The sequence below is a fragment of the Sinocyclocheilus rhinocerous genome, unplaced genomic scaffold, assembly GCF_001515625.1.
Source record: "Sinocyclocheilus rhinocerous isolate Xijiao unplaced genomic scaffold, SAMN03320098_v1.1 scaffold2065, whole genome shotgun sequence".
Lineage (NCBI taxonomy): Eukaryota > Metazoa > Chordata > Actinopteri > Cypriniformes > Cyprinidae > Sinocyclocheilus > Sinocyclocheilus rhinocerous.
Window position 1 is genome coordinate 194083 of NW_015639526.1, and position 27030 is coordinate 221112.

Here is a 27030-nt window from a genome sequence, read left to right on the forward strand (position 1 = left end):
GTGCTGGTAGCTGAGGAAATACATCAACTTCGCGCTGTCGATTGCCGGATCGGCTTTCACCGTGGACGAAGCGGAGTCTAGCCCGGGGTCGCCACATGTGGTTGCCGCAAGCACGCCGGCCGTTCCTCACTCTAGCCTGCCGGCCTCCGCTCACTCTAGGCCGCCGCCACTCACTCTAGCCCGCCGTGTGTGACGCTGTGTGTTTCATTGTGAAAGCGTTTCATTACACCAAATACACAAAATAATGTTATTTTTAGCAACATCATATGACCCCTTTATGAAAATCCTAAAACAAAACAAAAAAAGATTTTATGAAGGTTCTATGAAGGTTTTGCTTTCATCACTACAGTCTTTTGGATCCCACTAATATACAGCTAATTTAAAAACAAAACACTCTATAGTATCATATATTCATCTAATTTCCTTTCTCTAAAATAGCAATGCATATTATACATAGTTCATGTAAGTAAACAAACGCACTTCTATAAAATAAAAAGCCAACACTGTCAAGCTTAATCCCTCACATATACCAAAACAAAATCCATAATATGCGGCTCTAGATTCTGAACCACTTGTGGATTTCAGTGGAAGTGCACAAAGACAATAACACCACCCCAAATACACGGCATAACTAAATCATTATTTCTGTTACACCTTAAATACCACCACACTGAGCAAAAGAGAGAAATGGACAGCTCATGCCATGTTCCCGGTAAAGGATGCTGGTGTGATAGTGGCTTGGCCACTGCTGGCCTTCAGAGACCTGCGGCTGCTGAAGCTGGGCATGTGTACAGCTCCACCTCCCCGGCACATGGCAGTGGGAGACAGGAGGGATGGAGAGGAAGGGGACGAGGAAGAGGAAGTAGAGGTTGGAGAGACAGAGGAGGAGGAGGAAGAGTATGAGCTAGAGGATGAGTAGGAATAGGAGCAGGACTGGCCATTTTGAGTCTGCGGAGGGAGGGTTAGGTTTTAACCTTCAGGCCGCTGAGAGGCCGAGACGGGTCTACAGCTAGGCCAGCTCAGGCTGAGACATGGGATAGAGGACTTTGAAGAAAAGGAAGAGGTTTGGTTAGTAAGCCTAGAACGAGCAGCACGGGTTGAGCTACGCTTCCATGAGCTAGGTATAAAAGCTGGGATCTTAGAAGCAGGCAAAGCAAGGAAAGCATGTTTACTATTCCCACCAGCTTTCATAGCACTCCCGTTAGCCTGCGAACAAAGATGCCGGAAGACATGGAAAGTCAAGTAGGATGATAACACATATATACGTGAAAATATAGAGCTCTATATGCCATAAAAATATTCTACAGTACAACACCAACAAAAATATTACTCTTGTAACAAAAGGCATAATTTTGTTTCTTTTCTCTCACAGTCAATTTCACACATTAAGCAGTGAAGAGAGAAAAGAAGGAATAAAAGGAGGGATTTGGGCACCAGGTTCTTCAAAATATCTTCATAATCCAAAGAAGTGGAAAAATAAACCAGCACTCCCCAACCAACACAGTAGTTCCTAGTGTTTGCTCTTACGATTGACTGTTGGATAACAACAATCATGCAGTTTTCCTGTATAGCTCAATTGGTAGAGCATAGTGCTAACAACAGCAAGGTTGCAGGTTCGATTCCCAGGGAGCGCAAGGGTTGGTAAAAAAAAAGAAAAAAGAAGACGCATATCTTGAAAGTGTCTATGTGTAAATGATAAACATGCACAAGGAGTTGGTTGCGATGAATTGTAGGGGAAGAGAGATCATCATATCATCATACTCAAAGACTTTTCCCATCTGTCTTCATGCCTTAACACTGCCCTACAGTAAAACTACCTGACGGAATTGCCTCTGGGAGTCCTGGAGCTTTTGAGGTTTTCCGGGTTTTTCCACACTCCCTGCTGGCTGCTGGCGAGACTTGGGTGAGGAAATCCGACTCGAAGCAGGCGAGTCACCAGAGTTCTGAAAAGATCAATAAGGAAACAATGTCAGCGATGGATCGAGGCGCTTGACAAGTACACGACAGAATGAGGACAAAGCTTATAAAGATTTCTCATTTGTAGACATGATTGGGAAGAGAAAGATACAGGCAGCATGCTCAAGTGTACCACCAACATCCCAACCACAGTACATGCACTTTATTAATCCCAAAATAGATCAGAGCGAGCCGCTCAGAGAGAGAAACGCTTCGTGGATTCAACCTCATTGAAAGTCGGAATAGTGAAAGTAGACAGTGGTTTAAAAGAGAAAAACACCAAGTCCATAATCATGTCCACTGAAATCACACAGAGCCCCCAAAACAGAGTGTTCCCAAGCGCGTTCACCCGAAGACACCTATGAAACACATTCAAAGTTGATTAAAGTCATTGGTTAGAAAGTCAGGCCACCAGCAGAAGGGTGCAAAGGAGTTGAGAAAGACCTGTTTACTGCTGGAGGAACTGGAGGAAGTGGACGTGCTTGAGGAGGATCGAGACTGTGTTTTGGATCTCTTTTGCAGAGATGACTTGTGGGGTTTGGGCTTCAGAGGTGCTGGCTTTTTTGTGGGACTGCCCTCCTCCGGTTCTGCATCACTGGCCATTCTCTTCGCTTTCGATTCCTCCTTGCGGGAGACTTCAGAAACCAACGTAGGCCCAATATCACTTATGGTGCTTTCTAACTGCTTTATGGTCTGCTCAAGGCTGTCTAATGTTTGATAAGTAGTCTTACGGAGTGCCTCAGTTCTGTCTTTGGTGCTCTGTGATGTGGTGGTCTGGTTTTGCGATAAAGACCTAGGGCTGGTAGAATCAGAGTCTGCGTGGGACTTAATCTCAAACCTTTTAGCTTCTTTGAGCTCCGTCACGGTTCCATCTGGTTCCTCTTCATCCTCGTAGACAACTACCTGCAGTGTCTTTTTGCCAGTTTTTGTGCCCGTACGAAGAGCCTGACCAATAGCTGCAAGCTGCTTCTTTGGGAACTTAAATTTGAATTTCTTTTTCGCATCTTTAGGAGATTCTGTCTTGTCTCCTTCCTCAACGGTAAGAGCAGGACTCTCAAAGGAACTCTGCTGTTGTAGAGGCACTGGAACGCTACTACTTCTCTGATTGTTTACCCTATTCTCAGTTCTGCACTGATCTAGATTATTTCTAGGTGTTATCTGAACGACCTGACTGTTTGAATTGGCTTCCACTTCCTCCTCGTTCTCTTCATCTATCCTCTCCTCTGATAGCACCCTCTCCAGCTCTTCTTCACACTCAAAGACGGTGGACAGTCGCTTGTAGGCCTGACAGATATCCATAGGCTCGTCAAAAATGATGATAACCGGCTTCTTGTCAAATCCAGAGTCCTCGGGGGCAGATAGGGTTGGTTCTGAGCCCACTTTAAGAGTTTGGACATCTGTGCCTTTACTGTTTACCAGCTGTTGGTACTCTCCAGTTGATAGAGCCTGTACCTTGGTTTTAGTGATCCTGAAGGCAATGTTATTTGGTGGAGGAGGACCTTCTTCTCCTGGGAGGTCGGGACTTAGACTGGCCTCCTCAGTGTATCTGGCATGATCTTCAGATGATCTCTTTGTTACATTCTGCTCATTGTCATGGTTATTCGGTTGTGTTGAAAATGAGGCTTCAGTGTTGGGCTGATGGACTGGTGAGTGAACCTGAAGTTCAGCACTTTGTGGACACTTGCTAACAAGTGTAACTTGAACAGTGGTTGTGCGATGCCCATGCTTTATTGACTTATCCAGAACAGGTGCATCAGAGGATGTACGCAGTATCTGCTGCTCTAACTTCTCCTCAACAGGTGAAACTTTCTCTGAAGGGGTGGGAACCACCTGCTTTAGGGACTTCAGCACTGATTCAGTCTTGAGCTCTTTGGGATTAATGAGCGATGCCCCCTTTTCAGCTTCTGTGCTGTTCCTTAAAGAGTTAAATGGGCCAGATGGCACTTCATGAATATTATTTAGCTTGCTTTGGACCTCCTTGACTGATTGGCTTGGCTGGAGTGAAATTACAGATAAGTCATTTGATTTTAACAATTTTTGCTGCTGGGAAAGGTCAGAAGCATTCTCAGGTGCAACCTTTGAAGGAGAAAAAGTTGCTTCCTTGGGTTCCTTTAGGTCATCTGGCCTAGAGGTGCTCTCCCTTGATGTTTTTGTTCCAGTGATATAATACATGACCTGACAAAGAAATCAAGAATTCTTTGGACTTCAAACAACATATTAAAGTCAAAGTGAATACAATGTGTATACATGCTCTTAAATCACACATAAAACTAATGGAAACAGTAAAACAAATTATATTTACCCCAGGTGAACCAGGTGTTGCACTATATTCCCTACTTTCAGATAGTGCTCCTTCTTCAGATAGGTAAGAGGTGGTCTGCTAAGACAGTTTGTTAGCACAGAGACCTTTATTTACATTCTCAAATTAATATATCCAGTTAGTCGGTACAATGCAGAGCGAAACATTACAAAAGAGATCAATGGCGCCATCTAGAGTTTAGTTTAGCTTTCATCCTTAGTTTACTAAGGACTGCTGTACGCTGAATGGCCTTTCCAACACTCCAGTCACTCTGACCCAGTCCATCTTCTACAGCTGTATCTATTAGCATTCAGCAGGAGAGTGTGAGTGACAGACCAGTGTTAGACACATTCAAACGTATTACGCCCTCTCTTGATGAGGGGCTACGGTCAGGCATTGACGTGCATCAGTATGTCAGTACATCAGTATGGGTGTTGCGTATTAGTGTCAGTAGAGCGGGAGGTTATGGGACTTGACTGCTCATGTGAGCACTGCTGTTAAACTGCGACGGGGAGTTAGCACACGTCACGTCCGTTACCTTTGTGTGGTAAGACAGGGAAAGCCCTGGCTCCATCTCACTGTCTGAGGGCTCACGGGATGTGAGATCAACAATATATCTGGGCTGTAAATCTTTTTTTGTGCACTTCTGAAACACCTGAAGAGGGGTAAGGGTATGGGCATTAGGTGCTGTGGCTGTGTATGGGTGAGCTTTCTGTCCTGTGGTAGTGCAATTTTGAGATGTCAAACAGAACTGAACTGAACTGTTTTTTTCTCAGAACTCACTTCACTTTTCATTTTTACAATCTAATAATAAAGTAATTTTACATATACTTTATTTCACTATAAGCCTATATACACATATTCATTCAGTTATATTCATTCATGTAAATGTATAATCATTCATTCATTTATAACCACTATTCAATAATGCTGTTGCACAACATATGCATAATCCTATTTACACTACTTAGTCTTTTTTAACTTTTTGAGTAATTTATTATATACATTATTATGGATTTTATCTCTCTGATTATATTTTTGTAGAGCATTTTATTTCATTTTATTTTATTTTGTTTCTTATTGGTTTAAAAGTCTTGTAATTTTTGAGCTATTTTTCTTTAAAATAAATTGCACTTGGTTTCCTTTAATATTTTGTTAGCTAATACAATGGCATTCATACATTTTTCAGTGTGACGTTTACAAACACTTTCTGAGGCCACTTTACGCTGTTGATTTATTACTTTTATTCCTAATAAAAATAAAATCGAATTCATGATGACACAGATTTATAGTAAATCCTACCCATTCTCAACAATAGAGGGCAGCACAAGTCAAACTTCTGAGAGTGCCCTCATTTTGATGCTTCTGTGTAAATTTTGACACTGGCGTGGCCGTTTGAAGTTTGTATGGGCTCAATATTTGTCCCTTAACACCTCTGACATGTCTCAGACGTCCTGTGTGTTTGTAAAAGAATAAGTGTGTGTTTATGTCTTTGTGTGAGTGTCTCCTGTGCGGACGATGGTGGTTTGCTCACCTGTAGCTCAGCCATGATCTTATCTCCTTCATCCTCTTCATCTTGTAAGGTGGAGGTGTTGACAGGAGGAGGGGTGCGGGGCTTGGGCTTGACCTCTGGGGGCACACGCAAGGGTTTGGGCTTCGGGGCCTCCTCTTCACCCTCCTATAGCCAAAACAACCAGCCGAGTGTGACCGACCCTCACCCTCCATTATGTCTTTCAAATCAACAAAAGCAGCTGGAATCTCTACCGTGACTTCCCGTCATTATTATTCACAAAAACAAGGACACAATATGAAGCGCACGGCACACCCAGGCAAAATATAGCACAATGAAATTTCTACACGTAGTAGGTACACTGTACGATAGATGTGTTGTTTTCAAATAATAGTAATGACAATTGTCATGTTGTCTGGGAATGCGGCTCAGCAAGGCCTAAGTCACATGGTGACACAATGGTGTGTGATCTTAATTAGAGGAAGCTGAAAAAGCACGACTCAAGCACCTGTGCGCTCGTGGACTCTTTCCGGGTGGAGTAGATCACCTCTCCTGAACGTCCAGTGGTGAGTCCAGTTCCAGAGGGGTAGAATCTGCGTGGAGGGGGAGGGGGAGGCGATTTGCTGGCCGTTTCAGGGTTGGGCTGTACTCTGTCAACACTGGCCCTGTGGGGCTTCTCTATGGTCGGCTTCTGTGGCCTCTCCAAACTGGTCTGGACTGGTTTATCTGCTTGGGGTACATCCTGTGGTGCGGCTTCTGTTTGAAGTTAGATAAAGAGTGCCTCGATATTAAATCCTCCAGAGGTTAGATCTGAACCAGCTAATCTGGGATTATTAATAAAACAAGGAGTACTGTAATATACATAAAAAAAAAAAAAACTTCTGTCAGACAAAAACAAAACCTAACATGATCAAACTAGCATGCAGAAAAAACATAAAACAGGAAATGATAGAAAGAACCCCTGCAGCCGTTAATGACTGTGTCAAGGCTTCTAAAATATTAAATAATTTCATATAATAAAAATATCATATAATAGTTCAGGTTGTAATGTAGTGTGACCCCAAAACTTAAAAATATTTATGAATGAATTAAAAAAATAAACTTTTTAACTTAAAAAGCGTATTTATTTATTTATTTTTGCAAAGCATGAGTTTTTTTTAACTTTTACAGGTATGCGAACTCATCAGGGGTGAAAAAGCTGACAAAGACATGACCCCGCATCCCAGTGGCTTTCTTTTATTCGGTCTCAGGCCACATTCACCCTGTTGTTGTTGTTGTTTTGTGGTACCCATTCAGTGTGACTATACAATAATATTACATTATAAAAATTAAATAAACCAATAAAGAAATATATTACTATAGCATTAATAGAATTCTGTTTTAAAATAAAAAGTCCAGTATTTAATAATAATAATATACATTTATTTTACAGAACAACAGTAAAAACAATGCTAATAATATTAATGGCTGTTTTAACTCTCAAATGTTAAAACCATAGAGCTATTATTTTTGCAGAAACACAACACGCACCACACAAAAGACATATTTTGAATTCAAAGCTGTGATTTTTGCTTAAGTTTCAAATTTCATTAAATTCATTCAAAAGTCAACTTTTCTTCAAAAAGTTCAAAAACTTCAACTTTTCTTGCGCATGATTTGTTTAAAAACAAACAAAAAAACATATGAAACCAACTTGAATACAAAGAACACATCTCGAAGATGTGCTTTTTATCGTGGACACTCTTATATGTCATTCACCCAGATCCCAGTTTAGTGTTATATATGTCCTACAATCTGAATGAATTGTTTATATGCAGGTTCATATGAGTGGACAGGCATACCAGGGAGTGGAGACACAGGAAGTGGAGAGTCCACCTCATCTGGCAAGATGCTGGGTGGTTGGGAGGGGGCACTGTCCACCTGTTTGCTCACTTCCAGGTCAGGTATGGCCTTCATAAGGCTGGCCTGAGTCTGCTGAAGGATCCTTTCCATTTCCTTTTCCGTTTGTAGTCCAGTAGAGTGAACCTTGTCCTCCTCTACTGCCTGTTTTGAAACCTGTGAAGAACCCGACAGAAGTTAGTTTGTTGGAAACAATTACTGGGTCACATTTACCATTGTTCTGCAAGTCATTTCAATAGGAATCGGCACAATTGGGGAGTTTCGTGTGAGGGCGAAAAAGTTCTTCATGCATAGGCTTTCAGTGGCGTATCTACAACAAACCCTACATTGTTTAAAAGTGAGTTTTGTGTGAGAGAAAACTGAACTTTTCTTGTCAGCAAAATGTGCTAATTTAAGTATATTTAAGAGAAAATTTATCTATTTTTGTCAGCTAAATTTAGCTAATATAGTCTATATATTAATATATAATAATAGCGTATTTAGAGGAAGTTCCTTGGACTCTTAAAAATAAAGATTCCAAAAAGGGGATTTTTGCAGTGATGCCATAGAAGAACCATTTTTGATTTCCCAAAGAACCTTTCAGTGAACAGTTCTTAAAAGAACCATTTTTCAAACCTTTTTCCACAATAAAGAACCTTTTTTGCAATGGAAAGGTTTCATGAATGTTAAAGGTTCTTCATGGAACCATCGATGCCAATAAAGAACATTTATTTTTAAGAGTGTGCAGATAAACAGAGTTACAGAAATAAGACATTTGTGTTGATGCCAATTCATGTATCTTAATCAATCAAAAGTGAAAGTCACAGTTGAACCACACCTCTTCAGGCATGGGCCTGCTTGTGTTGACAAAGATCTCCTCTGGTGAGAAGGATCCAGTCGTGCTGATGGCAGCGGTTGCTGGCACAGCTTCCTGGCCCTGCGGAGCTGCTCTCTTTTGCAGGGCAGGGCTGTTTTCTCTGCTCCTGGGACTGACCTTCGCCACAGTGGGGGAGTCCCTGCCATGGGTGGGTGTGAGCGGGGGACCGGGGTGGTGTGCGCTGACGGGAGCTGTTTGAATGCGGTGCACAGTGACAGGAGAAGACAGCACAGGCTCCGAGCAGCTGACTTTGGCAGGTGATCTTGGTTGTGGGGTGGGGGACTCACAAACAGGTTTTGGAGATCTGTACTCTTTCACAATGGAAACTGAATCAGCTGGTAACGCCTTCACTTGGACTGGGTCAGAAGTATGGTTGTGGCTTTCAGTGGCGTATCTACAACAAACAGAAACCCTAACAATGAACCTGCCAAAGCTTGAAAGGAATTTAATATTTCAAATGGTACATGAGTTTTACCTTCTCAGTCCACTGAGAGTGTCAGTCAGAGCTTTGACTCTCTTTAGCATGCTGTCCATTTTGTGAGGCTCCTCCTTAAGGAAGCGCACCGCCTCCACCTCCACCCTCAACACGGCACGCATTTTCATCTGCAGGGCTGGGAACTCTCCTGAAAAGACATTCATTATTATACAAGAGAAAGATCTACACTGCCATTTGAAAGTGTAGAGTTTAAGAGTTTTTTAAACTTTTGAATGGTAGTGTATAATAATTAATAAATGATTATATAAGTCCACAGGGAGGATAAATACAAATGCAATCACCTTTGAGTGTGGCCAAAGCTTCTCCTACTTTCCGTAAGTTGACCGCCCCTTCCTCCACATCCTTCAGAGTGACTGGTCGATTGCTCATGGCACAGGTGGATTCTTTCTTGAGCATCTCCACATAGTTTTCCAGCTCTCTGTGACATTGTTACAAGGATGTGTCATTTATTGTCACTTTAATGCTATATAATAAGTATTTTTCTTTGCTTTTTTTGCTCAAGCTGCATGTACTCTACAATGTAAAACCTGAACTGAAAAAAAAGAACTTTCTGTTAATTTCCTGGTTTAATTGGAAAAAAAACTCCCATATTTCCAATGTAGTCTCAGACATTTGGACGCCACTGTTAATATATATTTCAATCGTATTTAATCCAGCATTTAGCGACACTTAATGCTATGCAATAAGCAAGTCTTGACTGTGAGTCTTGACGGCTAAAGGCTGAAACCTGTTTAACGTGATTTAGTCTTGTTTGTTGACTGACAGTTCACATACAGAGAAGTTTGGCTGTGTAAGCAAATTTGGCAACAAAAGTCTGCCCTCAGCCAAATACTTTCAGAGGATCATCATAACCTATTTCTTTCTCAGATTTTCTGACTTCATTCGTCTCGAAATGGTTACGAAGTGTGAATTGTTGAAGCTGGTCATCATGAGTTGTACCTGCATATAACAGTCTTTAGCAGGGCCAGCCATGCAGGAATCTGCAAGCCAGTACACATGCTCTGAGATCATCCCTGTGGGAAATGGTTTGTGTTTTGTGTAATTTACCTGAGGGGTGTCTTAAGGGTTTTCCCATGCACAATGTCAAGTCCTGCTTTTTGTTATCATTCTCACCATAGCATAATCTAACGCAAGGCAGTAACAACATATCTGGGTTGTTATTATTTCTATGAACTGATATCTGTTGGTCACTGGAATAAAATGCTTCGTATATTTAATGCAGTGTAATTTTAGTATTATTTATTTACTAATACAGTATTTATTCATATTTTGAATAAGCTTTTTTTTTTTTAGCTTTAATTTTAATAAGTGTTAGTAATTTTGTTGTGCGCCTGTCATTATTATAATTATTTAAATATTTCTATTTAGCTTTCATCTATTATTTAATTTCAGTTGGGTGCTAAAGCAACATTCTTAATTTTCATTCAAGTTTTTTAGGTTTACAATATTATGTTTCAGTCCTTTTTTTCAGTTAACATATACGTTTTTAATAGCTTAAGTGATTTTCTTGCTTTTTTTCTAGTGATACTTTATAGCGTCTTAGTTTTCGTTAACAACTGAATAGCAACACTGGTTTCATGCACATTGTGACTAAACACAGATGAATTTTTGAAGCAATCTGACTTATATTTCCCCTTCAGGATTGCACACATTCATCGTGACAGGAAACACGTAGAAACTTTCACAAGCCTTATTCTTCTGAGACAGGTTGGGACAGTGGATTATTCACTGCGTTGTATCATGCAATCGCACACATCTCCACCCAATGAAGGTATGACTAGTTTTACTTAATCGAGGTTTACATCAGCAAATGGGTTTTAGAAAAATACTCAATATAGCACTAACAATGTAAAAATCTCCTCTGTTCACATCTATTAAAAACCTACACTGATCTTTGTTTATTAAAGTGTGCATTCAGCATTGACTGGAGACATGGTATTATAATTAATTAGTATGGGGGATCAGGGAGAATTCAGCTTTGATTAGACGTGAGCAGTTAATCAGCATCAAATCTGGCTCGTTTGCAGCAGCTAATCAGTGCACTGATTTTCCCCTCTAGATCGCAGCACTTGTTCTGTTCATCTACAGCTGTCTCTCACATTCTACAGATGACCAGTCCATATGAATTCTTCACGGGTAATTAACAGGGTCTTAACCGGATCAGGAGTCACATAAAAATGATGCTGTCCTATTGTCTTACCCGAGCTGTACGAGAACCCTCTCCTCCATGCCCAGATATCCGTGTCTGTCTTCTTCCACCTGGACTCGTTGTCTTCGAACAGGGTCCTCAAGGTGCAGCACAATGTCTGAAAACCTCTCTGAGATCTCCTGCTCTGCCTGTTGCAGCATCTGCCTCATGGCATCCTGGTTTTGCAGCTGTATATGCAAGGCAAAGCTCTATCAGCACACTTGTTTTCTGACCAACTGTTTATTATAACTCATGTGTATATTATAACGCTACATCACATTACAATAATTATATGTGTTTGTGTGTTTATATACTACCATTCAAATGTTTGGGTAAGAGTTTTTAATGTTTTTGAAAAAAAATCTCTTATGCGTACCAATTCTGTATTTATTTGATTAAAAAATACTGTAAAGAGTAATTGTCACGAATTCGGTCCATGAACTTCCGTCTGCTAGCCATCAGAGGTCACCCTTTCCATTTTCATTGACTCTCGCACTACACACTGTTGCATTTCATCCCGGACTACATATCCCATCATTCATTGCACTGATTGCACACAGCACTGATTGCACACAGCTGTTTCATATCACTCACTCACTATTTAACACTCAATCTCACTCCTTTCTAACTGCCGAGTATTGTTTAGCGCTTATCATTTGATAGCTACACTACAGAGCCCTCGTTAGCCTGTTTTCCTGGATTACCCCTTTAGTCTTGTCCCTTTTGACTCTGTTCGCCGTTCGTTGACCTACGCTAGCCCTAGGACTATTCTTGTGTCTTGCCCGCCATATACCTGTTTGCCACTGTTCGACCCTGCCTGTGTTTCTGACCTCCTCTGCTTTAAATAAAGCTTGCTTATGGATCCGCACGTCTCACGTCTTGTCAGCCCCGTTACAGTAATACTGTGAAGTATAATTATAATATAAAATAACTGTTTCCCATTTTAATACATTTTAAAATGTATATAAGTTGCTATAAGTTTGATTGCATCATATAATAATTGCTGTTAATAGTGTTCGTCGTCTGTTTGATTGCGTCTTTAATTGATGTTTCCGTACATTTCTGCCATATGTACATAAACTGACAGTCACCACTGATAAGCTACTACTAAATTTTGTAGAAACTTAATTTTCTGTAAAGTTGCTTTGCAACGATTTGTATCGTGAAAAGCGCTATACAAATAAACTTGAATTGAAATAAAATGTAATCTATTCCTGTGATGACAAAGCTGAATTTCGAGTCTTACTCCAGTCTTCAGTGTCACATGATCCTTCAAAAATCATTCTAATATGCTGATTTGGTGCTCAAGAAACATTATTATTAGCAATGTTTAGTATTATCAGTGAAAACAGCGACTATTCATTTCGGGATTTTTTGATGAATAGAAAATTCAAAAGAACAGTATTTACCTGAAACTGAATTTTTAGTAATAAAAAATGACTTTACTTTGATCAATTTAATGGATCGTTGACCCTTTTTCTTTTCTTCTTCTTTTTAAATCTTACTGACCCCAAACTTTTGAATAGTAGTGTATTATTTAGAAATGAAATATGTGAAGCTGGTTGCTTCACTACTAAATTATTGCATAACTACTGCAAAATACTTTTTTGATCGATGGCATTAATAATATTATAACACATTATAATATTGCAGGACAAGCTTTTAAAAAGAGCAGATGCCCTGGACAGAACCTCATTTCAATTTGAATTTCACGTGTACCTGCATCTGTTTGAGTTGATGGAGCTGCAGTCTGAGGTCAGAGACGTTTCTCCCGAAGGTGGAGAGGACTGAGCATATAGCAGGGTTTCTGACAGGAGGCTGAACCTGTGCTGAAACACTGTCTGTCTGCACAACTGGGTCTTTAGTTGACGTTACAGTACAGACGCCTGGACAAAAACACCAATTTATGAAGTTATTGCTCTGGTAACAACACAAATATGGTTAAATTAAGATTAAATTCAGATCCATGATTCACAGGAGCAAGAAGGAATGATAAAGGAAGCATCATTATAATCAATAACTGAACGTTTACTGACCACCATTCTGTGCCGAAGACTCCATCTTTACTGGTTTCTCACTATAGAGAAAGACAAAACAGTAAGTCTTCATTTTAAAGTTTTCATTATACTGTTTTTATCTTCACATTATAATAATACAATTTAGATTCATGCTATTTATGAATCACATTAAATGTTTCTGTGAACATCCACCTGGAAGTCTCTTTGGCACTTGTATTTGGCCCTTTCATAAGAGCGTGTTGAACGAGTCCAGTAAGACTGGCTATCTGCTGCTCCATTGCCTTTATTCTTTCACTGCAAAACAAAGGTCACATGACTCACTTCAATAAAGAAAGAATTCCATAAATGATCACATACTATTCAACTGTGGATCTAAGGAGTATCAAACAATGCTAAAGAGGGTACCAGCAAATTATATTGCCTTTCTCTGTTCCTGAGGGCAAAACTGTGATGAACTTTGATATTCAAGGCATGGCAGTATATATATAAATTTTGGGCTTTGCCCAGAGGAACTCTTGCCTTTTTCTCAATTACACAACATGACTATTCTGTTATTTTCCCCATCAGCCCTTGATTACTCATGCTCTATTTGAACAAACAACAACATCAGAAGAAAGGGAAGTATTATCACCGTATCCTTGTTTTAATATAATAGAAAAGAATAGAATATACACATGAGCACCATGTGTCTTAAACACATTTTGTGTTATCTCACAACACAATAAGCTGCAGGGAATTTAAAAAGTCTCACCTCTGAGGATCTCCGGCTGCCACATGTCCTTGAAATGGCCTCTCTCCGTGACTGGGCTGAAGGTCGGCGAAAACAGGGGAGGCCACATTGCCTTTCACCCTGGTCGCCACCTCCACAGCCCCATTACTGTCCTTGCGGAAAGATCTACGCACAGGTGATGCTCTTTCCGCTGCCACACCTTGTGAGGGCATGTGGGAGTTCTGGCCTGGGAGCATGTCACTCATTCTGACCTCATTGACCCTGTGAGGAGAAGCAGGCGGTGTTTTGGAGCCCATGGAGGCGAGCTGACTCTCACTGTACTTCCGAGATTTCTGTCTGTAGAGGGAGTGCTGCAGATCCTGGCCATCTGCATACGCACCGACAGACTTGACGGAGGAGCGTTGCTGGATGTACGCCGCCCCATCCGGGACGTCTCCAGTATGGCTGCCTTGCGATGAGGAGACGCTGAGCCTGGCTTCAGGTGAACCGTACGCTTCTGAATACAAAGGAGCGCTCTTGCTGCTCAGATCCTCATCCGGTTTCACGTCCCGTCGCTCCAGGATGGCACTGGAGCAGGGTGTGATAGAGCGAATTGGGGGTGCGTTGGACATACGGTCCCTGGGTAAGGTGGCACCACCAGGCATGGCAACAGAGTGGCCGAAAGGGATCCTAGAAGGAGAAGAGGGCATGGAGCGAGGTGTAGGAGGAGACATAGAGCCCTGGACTGAATGTATGGGACCGTGAGGCAGAGTGTGCACTGGGCTTTGGCCTCCCGGCAGCTGTCTGCCACTGTAGAGCCTCTCTCTTGTGATCTAGGGATAGAACGAAAAAGCATATCAGAGAGAATTTGGGTTAAAAAAAAGGTGGTAAAACTTTACTTAAAGCCTTTGTGTATAATGCATTATAAAGGGTTATTAACGGGTATAATGCATTATAATTATTCATAATGTGCGTTGTAATACAGTACATTATATCTTGTAATCAATAATCATAACCGAATTTAAAATGCATTGTGTAACAATGAATTGATAAGTGTTATAATGCATAATTAATGCATTAAAACTAGTTTTATAATGCATTATAAATAAATGCTTTAAGTAATATGTTACGAAACTGGTTTTCGGAGGTTATGTAACATTTGTAACAAGAAAAAAGTGTAAAATAATGGTTATCGACTGGTTTTGCTACATCAAGTGGCAACCAAAAAGTACCAATAAAAATGTCCTTAAAATCAAACAATAAAATGTATTATTATTTAATACTAAAATAAATATAAATTTCACAATTATTTATTCATTTGTGTTTTTAATTTCTTTTTAACATGTATAGTGATGCACCAAAATTATTATTATTATTTTTTTTTACCAAAACCAAAATAAAAGTTTTCATTTAGCTGAAAATTGAAACTGAAAATAAAGTTTGGGTAATTAAATTTGAGCAGTTGGGTAACTGATGTTCAGGGTGTCATTTTCTCAGTTGATAAATAAAACCATTCATAGGGATGTTCTTCGGCAATGAACCGTCTCTCGACATTTCAGCCAAACAATTTTTATATATTGCTACTCTTGCATAATTTTTGGTCATGATAAAGTGCATTCACACTGCTGACATGTTTACCTGTTGGAGCTTATCCATGTTTTGTGCACAAAATAGACACTGACATGCTCAAAATGTCCTTGGAAAAGTGCTAATTAAATGTCAATTAAAAAATCAAATATTATCGTTTTCTGAAATGTTGATGCATGACTAATTTATTCACTGCATAAAAGACATCAAGCTTGGCGCTTTTTTATCTTTTAATTTATCAAATTATTTTATCTTAGATTTGTACTATTGCTCATGGCTTTTGCTCAGTTTTTGGAATCAGTCTAGTTTGGCTAGTTTCAACCAAGTGACAGATATATTTGTGCCAAAATACTGAAGAGTTTAACTGTTCCCACAACCTTTGATGCCAGTAACAAAATGTATAGAAAACATTTTCCCCTCCCTTTTAAAAAGCTGATAAGCTATGCATTTTGCTAGTACACACATAATGTGCAAGATTATATGGTTAGTTGCATTTTATTATTTAGTTTGCAGTGTTTGGTTGTTTCCTCTGGCTGTCCGTGACCATGTTATTCAGAACGCCATTCACCAGTTAAAAACTGCTGGTAAACAACTCTCAAAGAAAGTCAATGGATATGAAAAGGACCTTTGAATTTAATGAAAGGAGCTTTTTATTACATATTTGTCACAAAAATGATTAATCTTCACAGAGAAGTTTTCAAAGCAGGAAACTAAAAACAAAAATTGTATTGTATGACTGTGCTGATATGATTTGTTTAGACAAGTGCACAGATATGAACAAAAGTGCAAAAGCACAGACAATAGCCCTGCCCAGACCTGTCTTTGTACAGTGCTCATGCTTAAGCGTGCAGTAATAAAGCCCACAGACAGAGCGTGCGTGCATGTGAATTATCCGCCATTCACAGCACTAACACCCTCTGCGTTGGCCTAAAGATGAACAACAAACCAACAAAACAAGGTTCTCCAAACCTGTTCTTATAACCTCAGATCTAGTTTCAGACCACATTAATAAGACGAACCAAGAAAATTATAATTGCTCTTAATGTATCTGGTTGATGATTTTGCTAAATGCTTATATCCTGAAAACTGCATCAAATGATATCAAATGAATGACAAGCTGCTTCAATAAAATGCCTAAGAGTTAAGTCTGTCTGTCATTGCTCCTTAAAGATTTCTTTAAAGAAGTTTGCCGTTAGAAATAGACCAAGTTCTCACGAAGAACAACCCAAACTGAGTCAGGCATGTTTAAACAGGTGCAGCCATCGTTTCATTATTGTATTATCTAAGCTCAAAATAGGTGTCTTCTTTCAATGGGTACATAACGACCTCCATAAAACTAGCTTAATATTTGTCATGCGACCATAAGAAACCAAATGTACTACAAACATGCATGTTTAAACGCAAACGTCTAGGACCTTTAATTTGCCACATGTCAGAAGTGATGCAAAGCACCTGGGAAAGCGAATTCACAGAGCACCACTGTACATGGGTCTATAAATTATGTGTATGAAGGACAAGCTTCAACTTTCAAGAGATTTACAGCATTGATAAACAGCTAAAATGAAAGGCCAATATATCATCAGGCCCAAACATTAGAGAAAATGGGTCCATTTTTGCAATCCTTTAAAATAAGTGCATTACATCAACAAACGTGTCTGTGCGTGTTTGCTTTCTCAAACTCTCAGAGGACTTGTTTTACACATCCATTTGTTTTTCTAGTTCCTATCATCCCACTAATCTAAAATTTGGTTTAGGTGGGAAAAGGGTTTCCAAATACCACAACACGTGGGCAGAGCGCAGTGTTTTTGCATAGACCATTGTCCCATGAACTCAAATTGACACATGCAAACACACTAAAATAGGAATGGCATGTTGGCGATTCCAGCTGTGAAGGACAGAAAAATGGAACATGTGTATAGGCACTTCCTTCTGTGAATGAGTTGGTCAACTTGTCAGTGATTAGTGAGGTTGACTAGTTTAGATGTTTTTTAGTTTTAATATATTTAGTGGCGGTGCTTTAAAGTTAAAGTTAGATTAAATATAAAATTTCCCATTATTATTTTTTTAGTTTTTAATATTTCTGCTTAGATTTCATTTATAACAGATGTAGTAAGTTTAAAGTAATTTTAGTACTTTATGCATTTTAAGTCAGTTATTAGGCAGTTAGGCAACATTTTTCATTTTCATTTTCATTTTCATTTCAAGTTTATAAATTTAAAAAGTGTATAAACATTTTTGTCTAATATGCATATTTTATTTCAGCTTTATTTCAATTAATGACCATTTCTGTAACAATAACAATACGGATATTAATAATCCTATTTAAAAATTAAAAATGCTTGACTGGAGTCAGGTGGACATAACCCTGAGCCAGCCAAATTACAGAGGGCTTACTAGTGGACTAGTTGTTCAGACCAACTGCTGATTAGTCAATTTTGCAAATATGCAGTTTTGCACATCCCTAGTCTAGACTCATTCTTCTGAACAAACTATGCTCAAGAAAATATTCCAAAAAAATCCAAAATCCAGGTAATTGCACCGGGTTTGAAGTGGGTCTGTTCTATTGATATAGCTGTGTATTCTGTTATTCGCACTAGATGTTGTTATGGAGAACACATAAGTCTAGCTAAACAGCAGGCTGCTTGCAGAACGCAAGCAGCCTGCTGTTTAGCTAGGCTTATGTGTATGTGTGTGGTGTGGTGGTGCAGACAGGAGCTGCTCCCTTCTGCACTCTCATTAGAGCTGAGAACTACAAGGTCAGACGCATCCGCTGCCGTGCTCTCTTGAGAGCTTGACCTCAGTCCGTCTCCCCACCCGGCCCAGGAATTTCAGCCCTGGCTTAGAATTATCCTTTTCCCAATCCTCCATGGCCCGCTGAACTCAAGATATGGATGAGATAGCTGGAGACAGTGCAGTCTTCTCCAGAAATGCTTATAATTAGATAAAGCAAATTACACCACAGCAGAACAGCTCCTAAATGTGCAACACATCCTGTTAGAGACAGGATGCGATGAGTAAATTTCTGGCCTGAAATGAATATTTTTACATTTTTTGTATGTACTATTATTATGCATTTCAAAACTGCATCTAGTAGCTAAAGCGATATTAAACATGAATAACATTATCCTACTGTACATTTGTAGGTCAATATCATAAATTTACATGCATGGATTCATGGAAAGCAGATGGGTTTGATTAGAAAGCAAGATGCTTAAAGCTTGGTTCCAATTAAAATCAAATTCCATTTGTTGCATAATGAGATAAGGAACAGGCATTGTTTGGCTTTTTAAAATGTATTTAAAGCTTCATTGGTCTCCAGAGACACTGCCATAATTCTGCATTATCTACATTCCTGATGACAAACAAATCACTTTAACGCAGCGTGGCGAATACTATTGTGCCTTTGACATACAGTAAAGGTCTCAGCAGAGCTGACCTGTTTTGCTAAAGGTGATCGCCCATTATAATTGCGCAACAGTGGGTAGACCAATCAGTGGGGCTCCTGCCAAAATGTATGGGTGTGGCAAGTATTTGCTTCAAATTCTGAGCTCTAAAGAACAGATGCAGAGCCTTAACCTTCAGGGTCCTGCCACCTGTCAACACCAGCTGCAAATAGTGTTGAAAAGCAAAAGAGCTTTTTCGGTTAATGATTTTTGAGTTGAACATGAAGAGTTATAATAATGGGACAGTTCAGTGGTACTGCGGTCACATTCTTGTCACTCACCCTAATTTCTCCATTATTGGCTCTTGCGTTGTGATTGAAGGCCTGGGCTGGGTCTTTGTGATACACTTTCAGGCAAGAGTGTGATGTGATGTTCCTGTAAAGAAAACATATTTTTATATATGTATTCTGCTGCTTAATATTTTTGTGATTTTTTTGATGAATAGTAAATTCAGAAGAACAGCATTTAAGTGAAATACAATTTTTGGAGCATTTAAATATTCATTGTCACTTCTGATAAATGTAATCAGTTTTTTCTTTCAAAAAATAAAATAAAATATTTATATATCGACCCCAAACATTTGAATGTTGGTGTATGTATTTTTTCTTGATGTGAATACAATTTTTGGAGCATTTAAATATTCATTGTCACTTCTGATAAATGTAATCAGTCCCTGCAAAATAAAATTGTTTTTTTCTTTCAAAAAATAAAATAAAATATTTATATATCGACCCCAAACATTTGAATGTTGGTGTATGTATTTTTTCTTGATGTGAAGACCAAAGTGTTGTGGTGTAAATAACACTTGAAAATTCAGGTTCAATGAGGCTGAAAAGAGCGTTACTACAATGAGCTGCAGCTCACAGCGACATAAAGGTTAGAAGCGTGTCAACACAAGCTCCTTCCTCATAACTATAACGCTTGTTAAAAAACCAAGCCCATCCTGTGCCGAATAACACAAACACAGAAAAACAGATTGATCATGCTCTCTTTCTATTCCTGCTAGGAAGCCGCAGGCCAACGAAGAGTAGGGTGTGGAAAAGGGAGTCACCCAACAGTTTGAACGCACTTAAAATCAAGCACTGCCTGCAATTTTCTGTACTTAAATCCAAGCACACAGTAAAAGAGAAAGGCTGTGATATTTTTGCAACTTTAGTTAGTCTGTAATGTTGCTGTTTGAGCATAAAAATTTTGTACATTTTGTGTTACACTTTTTAAATTCATGATATAATTCACACACACACAAAAAAAGTCTGACAATGACAAGAGACACACACCTGACATCAGTCAGCTCATAGTACATATTCCTCATGTCATCTTTGATGTATATAGCCACGCTGGGGGACTCCAGTGTCTTCATAGTGAGGTGCTGAGGGAAGACACTGACAAACAGAGCCTTGATGGTGTCTGCACCCGTCACCTCATTGGGCATTCGGATCTGTTTGGTCTCTTCTCCATACTGCAGGTAGAGGACACCTAAATATAAAGCAAATATAAGAGATTAATACTAGCACAATGTGTAAAACATAAGATTTCTGCAGTACTTTGGAGATGAATTAAGTATGGAATGACTAAAAGCTGTATAAATATATCTTAAATGCATACAGTAGAGCATATAGGCTTACAAGGGTACCAGTGGTAAATAGTGACAACTGCATTCTGTCCCAGACCCTCCATTAAATGATTCTCTTGAGACAGCCCAAATGGGGTCTGGGAAGAATGCGGTGTAAGCATTTTCCTGCCATATAACTTGAGATATTTGGAGCAAAATGTAAAATTTGCTCTCTAGCTGTAACATAAACCAGATGTTTAAACGTATGAACAGATATAGAGGTTTTTATTAAAAAATAAAGTATATCTGCATTAATAAATTTAGCAATTAAAGTGAAAGAATGAAAGAAAGAGAATTCACCTCAAGAATGTTTCCAAAAAGTGAAATGTCTAAAAGTTTATTTGAAACAGTTGTATGCATGCATTTATATATAATTTGTGTACTACACTGGTGTCTACTATTCATGAAATTATTGCTTTGTGAAAAAACAAAACAAAACAAAAACACTGCAAAAGGCCAAATAGCAAAGAATTTAGAAATGGCGTCAACATTTGGTCTGACATGCCCAAAGGTTGGCACTTTCTCACAATGTGTTAGAATTTATATTACACACTGTTTAACTAAGAAATCTGTAAAATTTTTAATTGTAATATTCAAATATTGTGTTTAAAATGACAACAAGGATATATTGATCATCCCTTTAAATGTGCAACAAAATTCTCTTAATTATCTGACTAACACCAACCCTGCCTTAATTTTGACAAACTTGATTTGTAACCTCATTAATATTACTTCAAAATAATATTGACAATAGTGTGAGAAAGACAAATAAATCAAAATCACACCCACAAGTTAAAAACTCAAAAACAGCGAGTCAGTACTTTACCTAATGACCTGTCCTTGGCCTGGTTATTTGACTTGACCACGGGGAGGCTCGCTCGGGAGCGGCTGCCTCGGGTGAAGGCGGAGGGGGCTTCTCCCTCCGACATGGCCTCCAAAGACTCAAGGGAGGCCAAAGAGAGATGCTCCCCCGGCTCCCCTACAGCAGACTGAGGGGTTACACTGTGCCCAGAACTCCTGATCTACAAGACAACACAAAATGATAAAAGAAGAGGTTAAACAGATCATTCAGAACCAGAATCTAACATCAAGCACTTCACAAAAGACAGTATTTTTGTCTGAATAATTTGTTAGTTTAGTATTATTTATTGTATTTATTATTTTGAATTAGCTTTAATTTTTATATTTTTAGTTTACATTTTTATTTCAGTTTTAGTCATTTTGTTATGTGCTTTTGCTATTTTCATTAGTTTTTAAATTTTTTATATTTCTTTTTATTTCAGTTTTAGTAATCTTAGTACTTCAACGTCACCAAGGCAACATTTATCATTCTCGTTTCATTTTTTAAAGTTTTTTTTATTTAATATTTATATTCTATTTTATTTCAGCTCTATTTCAATTAATGATTTTAGTTTTAGTTTACACACTAAAAACACAGCTGGGTAGCATCTGAACTGGTAAACATTTGGAAAATATTTATACATTTATTAACTGTGCATTCTGAATGTCAGGATGTGAGTAGTGTGGTACCGTCATAAACTTGAATGCTCTATAAAAGGCCACAGAAAGGTCAGAGAGGAATTGTAGAGATACTAAATAGACAGACACAAATCTATTCAGTAAACAAACAGTAAAAAAAAAAATGTCATTAAAATCTTTCATTTATTATTCATCCACACTTGCCATTTATGTGCCTAAAAGAGATTAACTAAAAACACAAGGGTGACTACCAAATAAAAAGAAGGTATGGTAGTCATCTGACTCCTTTTCTGTTTCACGACACGTGGAAATAAAATCGTCAACACGTCTTCAAGTCAATTACAGCTCAGTCCTATAATTTAGCTCACATTAAAAAAAGAAAATGGAGTGATTTATCTCCAGTGACACAAAAGCAGTAAACGCACAAAGACCAATTAGTGTGCTCTGGCACAGACATTATCCTTTGTAGCCTATTTATATTGAAAGACCAAAGTGCATCTACGTGTTTGTCCTCACAATAACACCTTTTGGGCGTATACAGCAGACGATGTATGATGTATATGTTCTCAGAGGATGGGCTTTCACCACGAGGCTGGAAGTCATTTCTCCCTTCTCGGCAACAGAAAGAAGCGACAGGCAGAAGGCCACAGATACTGAATCAGACTGCGTCTCATCGTAACGGCAGCATGCACACTGACCTGCTCTGACATGCACGCCTGCCAGATTACCACCCTGCATGACCCCAAGGAACTTAATCCTTCTATACGGAGCTGCTTCGTTTTGGTGACAATGCAATTATGAGGTCAGGACAGAAGCACACAATAACACCTTAGACTCCGCGTTTGACGCAAGCATTTCCGAAAGCGTCTCGAAACATATCTGTAAACACCTTTTCAGAACTATATTTAAATCAAACCATTCTTTCGTACGTTTTATGAAGTTTTTGTGCATCCCTACAGATTAGTTTGAGCTCTAAACGTGTTTTGGCCGAACAATGCTCCATTGTGCTAGTCAAAGTATAACTCAGAGACTTTCGATCTGAGGTTTTATGTTATGCAAATCTAAAAATATACGGTTGTACCTTTGGGAGGATCTCTGCTGACAGTAGTCTGTGCAAAAATTTCTATGACATGCTGTATGCAAGTTGATACTAAAGAGAAAGGTCATAACCGGTTCAGCCTAAGGGGTGATTCACACAGAATGTGTTTTTTGAGCTTAAAAAAAAAGAGAAATTGAATTACTTTTTTAAAACTTTACTTTTTTTTTTTAAAGTTAAAGAACTTGAGCGAGTCATGAGCGAAATGCTGCAAAAGATGCAATATATAAATGCAACGATCAAAAACATCCGTCTAGCAAATGCTTACATAGAAAACAATGGAAAAGTATGAATGCAAAACGTGTTCCATGTAAACAGTACCTTTAAGTTTGAAAAAGGATTAGAAAAGGGTCTTGTTTCTAAAAATGCGAGACACAGAGCAATGGAATAGAGGATAATGCAAGAAGGTTGATCTTTTAATTTAAGCAACACGTTTTTAGTGGTGTGTACTGTGCAAAACATTGCAATAGATGTGAGACGTAAGTGAATCAGTCAAACACTTCCGTCTAACACATTTTCAAAGAAAAACAATGGGAAATCAGATCAGTGGAATGCAAAAAAAAAAAACATTCGAAGTCTAGAGACGCATTTTTTTAAAAGTTGACATTTTAACTTGAGAGCCATGTTTTTAGAACGCTGTATTATGCACAAGACATCGCAAAAAATGTGAGCACAACGGTCAAAGACATCCATCAATGCATGTTTTTACAGAAAAATAATGAAAAAGTAGTGCTGTGGAATGCAACATGTGAGACACTGGGAAATGTAATTGAATTGTTCGTCATCGTCTGTTTGATTACGTCATTAACTGAATTTTACCGTACATTTCTGCCATATGTACATCAATTTGACATAGTCACCACTGACAAGCTACTACTAAATATATTGTAGAAACTTAATTTCCTGTAAAGCTGCTTTGCAACTATTTGTATCGTGAAAAGCGCTATACAAATACACTTGAATTGAATTGTAATTAAACTTGGGCACCGCATTTTTAGAACATCATGTCATGAGCGAGACTGCAAAAGGCACAAGACGCAAACCCAATGGTCAAAGACATCTATCTAGAGCATCTTTACATACAAAAACAATCGAAAAGCAGCGCAGTGGAATGCAAAAACGCATTCTGTGTGAACGGCTCTTAAGAATCCAAGAGGTCAACTTCAGCTTCACTTTTTTCTTATGTTACAGCTGCACTAACACCAGATTCACCACATCTTCATATCTCTACACTTAATTTATTATTAGGGAATTCACAAATTGTTTTCTATGGCTTTGATGGAGGTGGCTGAACTTGCCCATTATGCAGGCAATACCAGAAACCTCAAAAACTATGTTGACTGACGGAAATCAGTGCTCTGGCAATTCACTAGGAGGCATATCCAAAAATCTTTCATTCTGAAGGTCCAGGCTGAGAATTGAAGGTGATGAATGTGAGTTTGATGTTATCTTTGCACAGGTGTTGCATTGTGAGTCGACTAACAATCACTCCGGTGTGCACAGACGTGGCAGGAGAAAATAATAGGCTTTTATGTTCACTTGAAAAAAAGTGCATCAAACTGTGCCCAGATTAATGGTGCATGACAGCTGGGATCATTTTAGACATGCATAATGCAACTGTAAGTTAAACATTTCATTGTGTGGATTAAACAAAATAAATATGATCGCATTCTTAAGATTGCTTAAGGATAACCCTGAAAAAAAAAACAAGTAGGCCTAGTCAACAACAGCCGCTGTACTTAACACTTGTTGAAAGTTTTACTCTGATTATCCAGATCCAGATGTCCCAACTGCACCCTGCAGACCAGGGATCAAATTTACACCTATTCCACATGCATAAGCAAGCCGTGTCGACATACGCTCACACTTGGGCATTGTCAGAATGCGTTACCTGCAGAATGCCAGGAAATCAAGAGAGGTCTGAAAGCAGCAGTTTAAAGCATAAGGGTGGGCTTGAGGGGAGCAGCTCGCACGGTTCACTGCACTTTCCTCTAATCACAGGCAGATGAATGGCCACAGACCATGCTTCATCTGAGCTGGTCTAATGCCAGGTCTTTGAACGCACTGGCAGGGTCAGATAAATCATACCTCATTCTCTCTGGGTCTGGAGAATATTGAAGAAAGAAAGAATGAAAGAGCGAAAGGAGGATGAAAGACACACTCCCTCCTGCTGGATGGGCTTCAGTTTTATTCAGTGCCAGCCAGGGGCATGATATGATATTACTCACGGCTGTGTACACAGCCACAGAAAAAAACGTACCAAAACTATGCTGAGAAGAAAAAAAAAATCAAGAGACAGACACATTGCATTGAAAGAAACCAGCTATTGGGAGCGCAAGTGATACTTCTGAGTTAAAAGAAGAAAAATACACACACACACAAAACCTTACAAAAAGTATACTCTGGCAGTTCACATACAATGGAATCAGATGCCCGTTACATGGTACTTTTTACCATGGTATTTGCCTGGTACTCCAAGGTACTTTAAAATGCAATAATATTACCATGGTAGGCTACATGTTTAAAAAAACATATTACCATAGTTATTTTGGGTACATTGAAATGAATAAGCAATAATTTCTCATAATCTGATAACTAGCAGAATCTCATAATATGATAAGTCTCATATCGAATCGTTTTGCTTAACTTTAAGTATTTTGATCCAAAAGAGAACCAGTATGACGACTTCTCTGTTTACATCTTCGGTTTACACATCCATTACTACAAGACAATGCGTTGATTCATTAGCTAAAAAACTCATTTAGTTTAACGGTATTAGGAACGTTAACTATTAAATAACTTATACAATATAAGTAAGACAAACATAATTTTCTTTACTCAACGAGTTAAGACAAGCTTACTGTTTACACAGACTGACTTGCTGACATTACAATTGTCATTTTAGTTTAATTTACAATACCTTGATGCAAAACCTCCACCTTGATTCTTCACACTAAGAAGGACATATTCCAGATAATAAATAGTAAATGTAAATAGCAAGTCCGGTAGGGTGTCTGATGTAGAGCGCTGCAGAAGTTTGTCTGCAGTGAAGTGATCTTTGAAAGTCGTGACATCAGCGTGTGCACAGACACACCCACCTGTATGAACTTACTTGAAAGACTTGTTGGATTAAAAAAATGTATTGAAGCCAGGAGGTTGCGAAATGTGCCTTCCATCACCTTCTTGTTTACTAAAACTTCAATCAAGTTAGCGACATTAAATAAATAAAAAATATTAGTGAGGATATTTATTGTTTTTTTTATTTTTTATTATTATTTTTTTTATTATTAATGCTCAATAACATAAGAACATTGTCAAGGAATTACATACAAATACATATAATAAAACAAAGAGAGAGAAAACAAAAATATTATACAAAAAACAATGAAAAACAAAAGATGACAAGACAAGGAGACACAATAATGCATACATTACCACTATTGAAACAATAACATACAAACATTAATATACAGGGAAAGCTTTTAAATACATGTGAGGATATTTATTGTTAAACAGGCCTATTAAAATATATTACGCAACTCTCTGGAATAATTCTGATTGGTCAATAGCGGTATTATGCGAATAAATGGTAACTGCATGGTAACGTAAATGAACGTTTTTAGAGAACCTTTCCTACATAGCTGTTTTCTGCAGTATTGTCTACTTGTATACTGATAAAATAAAATATTTCAACTCAAATCAGAATGTATTAAAACAGCATCACGGGGAATTTCTACAAAGCAATGAGTCACAGTTTTATATACTGTACTTTTAGCATTATTACTCATATGCATTGTTGTTATTGTTAACTAAAACTGAGAAAACTGTTAAAAGTCACGGTAACACTTAACAGCATAATGTTTCATAACTTAACATGAACAA

At 38.5% G+C, this 27030-nt stretch overlaps 1 protein-coding gene across 7 annotated transcripts; it reads right to left on the reverse strand.

The window, feature by feature from the left end:
* Nucleotides 1-250: 250 nt before the first annotated feature.
* On the reverse strand, nucleotides 251-26185 carry LOC107751360 (sickle tail protein homolog). Of its 7 annotated transcripts, none has more exons than XM_016567063.1 (20): nucleotides 26069-26185; nucleotides 21400-21595; nucleotides 20239-20437; nucleotides 19243-19336; nucleotides 13974-14764; nucleotides 13415-13516; nucleotides 13241-13281; nucleotides 12924-13063; nucleotides 11217-11392; nucleotides 9298-9434; nucleotides 8996-9143; nucleotides 8482-8914; nucleotides 7607-7820; nucleotides 6274-6521; nucleotides 5790-5933; nucleotides 4794-4910; nucleotides 4259-4336; nucleotides 2401-4131; nucleotides 1818-1943; nucleotides 251-1206 (listed from the first exon to the last, which is right to left on the reverse strand). In XM_016567063.1, the coding sequence occupies exons 2-20, from the start codon at nucleotides 21500-21502 to the stop codon at nucleotides 970-972; spliced, it is 5259 nt and encodes a 1752-aa protein (XP_016422549.1). In that variant the 5' UTR covers nucleotides 21503-21595; nucleotides 26069-26185; the 3' UTR covers nucleotides 251-969. The 7 variants fall into 7 exon arrangements, with proteins under 7 accessions (XP_016422549.1, XP_016422548.1, XP_016422553.1 ...); XM_016567062.1 differs by having other exon boundaries at nucleotides 4259-4333; nucleotides 12924-13090; XM_016567067.1 differs by having other exon boundaries at nucleotides 4033-4131; nucleotides 12924-13090.
* Nucleotides 26186-27030: the final 845 nt, after the last annotated feature.

Coding starts and splice junctions, on each gene's coding strand:
- LOC107751360 (XM_016567061.1), bottom strand. CDS start 21,502: ATGTCGGAGGGAGAAGCCCCCTCCGCCTTCACCCGAGGCAGCCGCTCC. Junction 9,144..9,297: donor AGCTTTGGCCACACTCAAAG/GTGATTGCATTT, acceptor ATGTCTTTTCAG/GAGAGTTCCCAGCCCTGCAG. Junction 4,132..4,258: donor CAACACCTGGTTCACCTGGG/GTAAATATAATT, acceptor TTTCTTTGTCAG/GTCATGTATTATATCACTGG.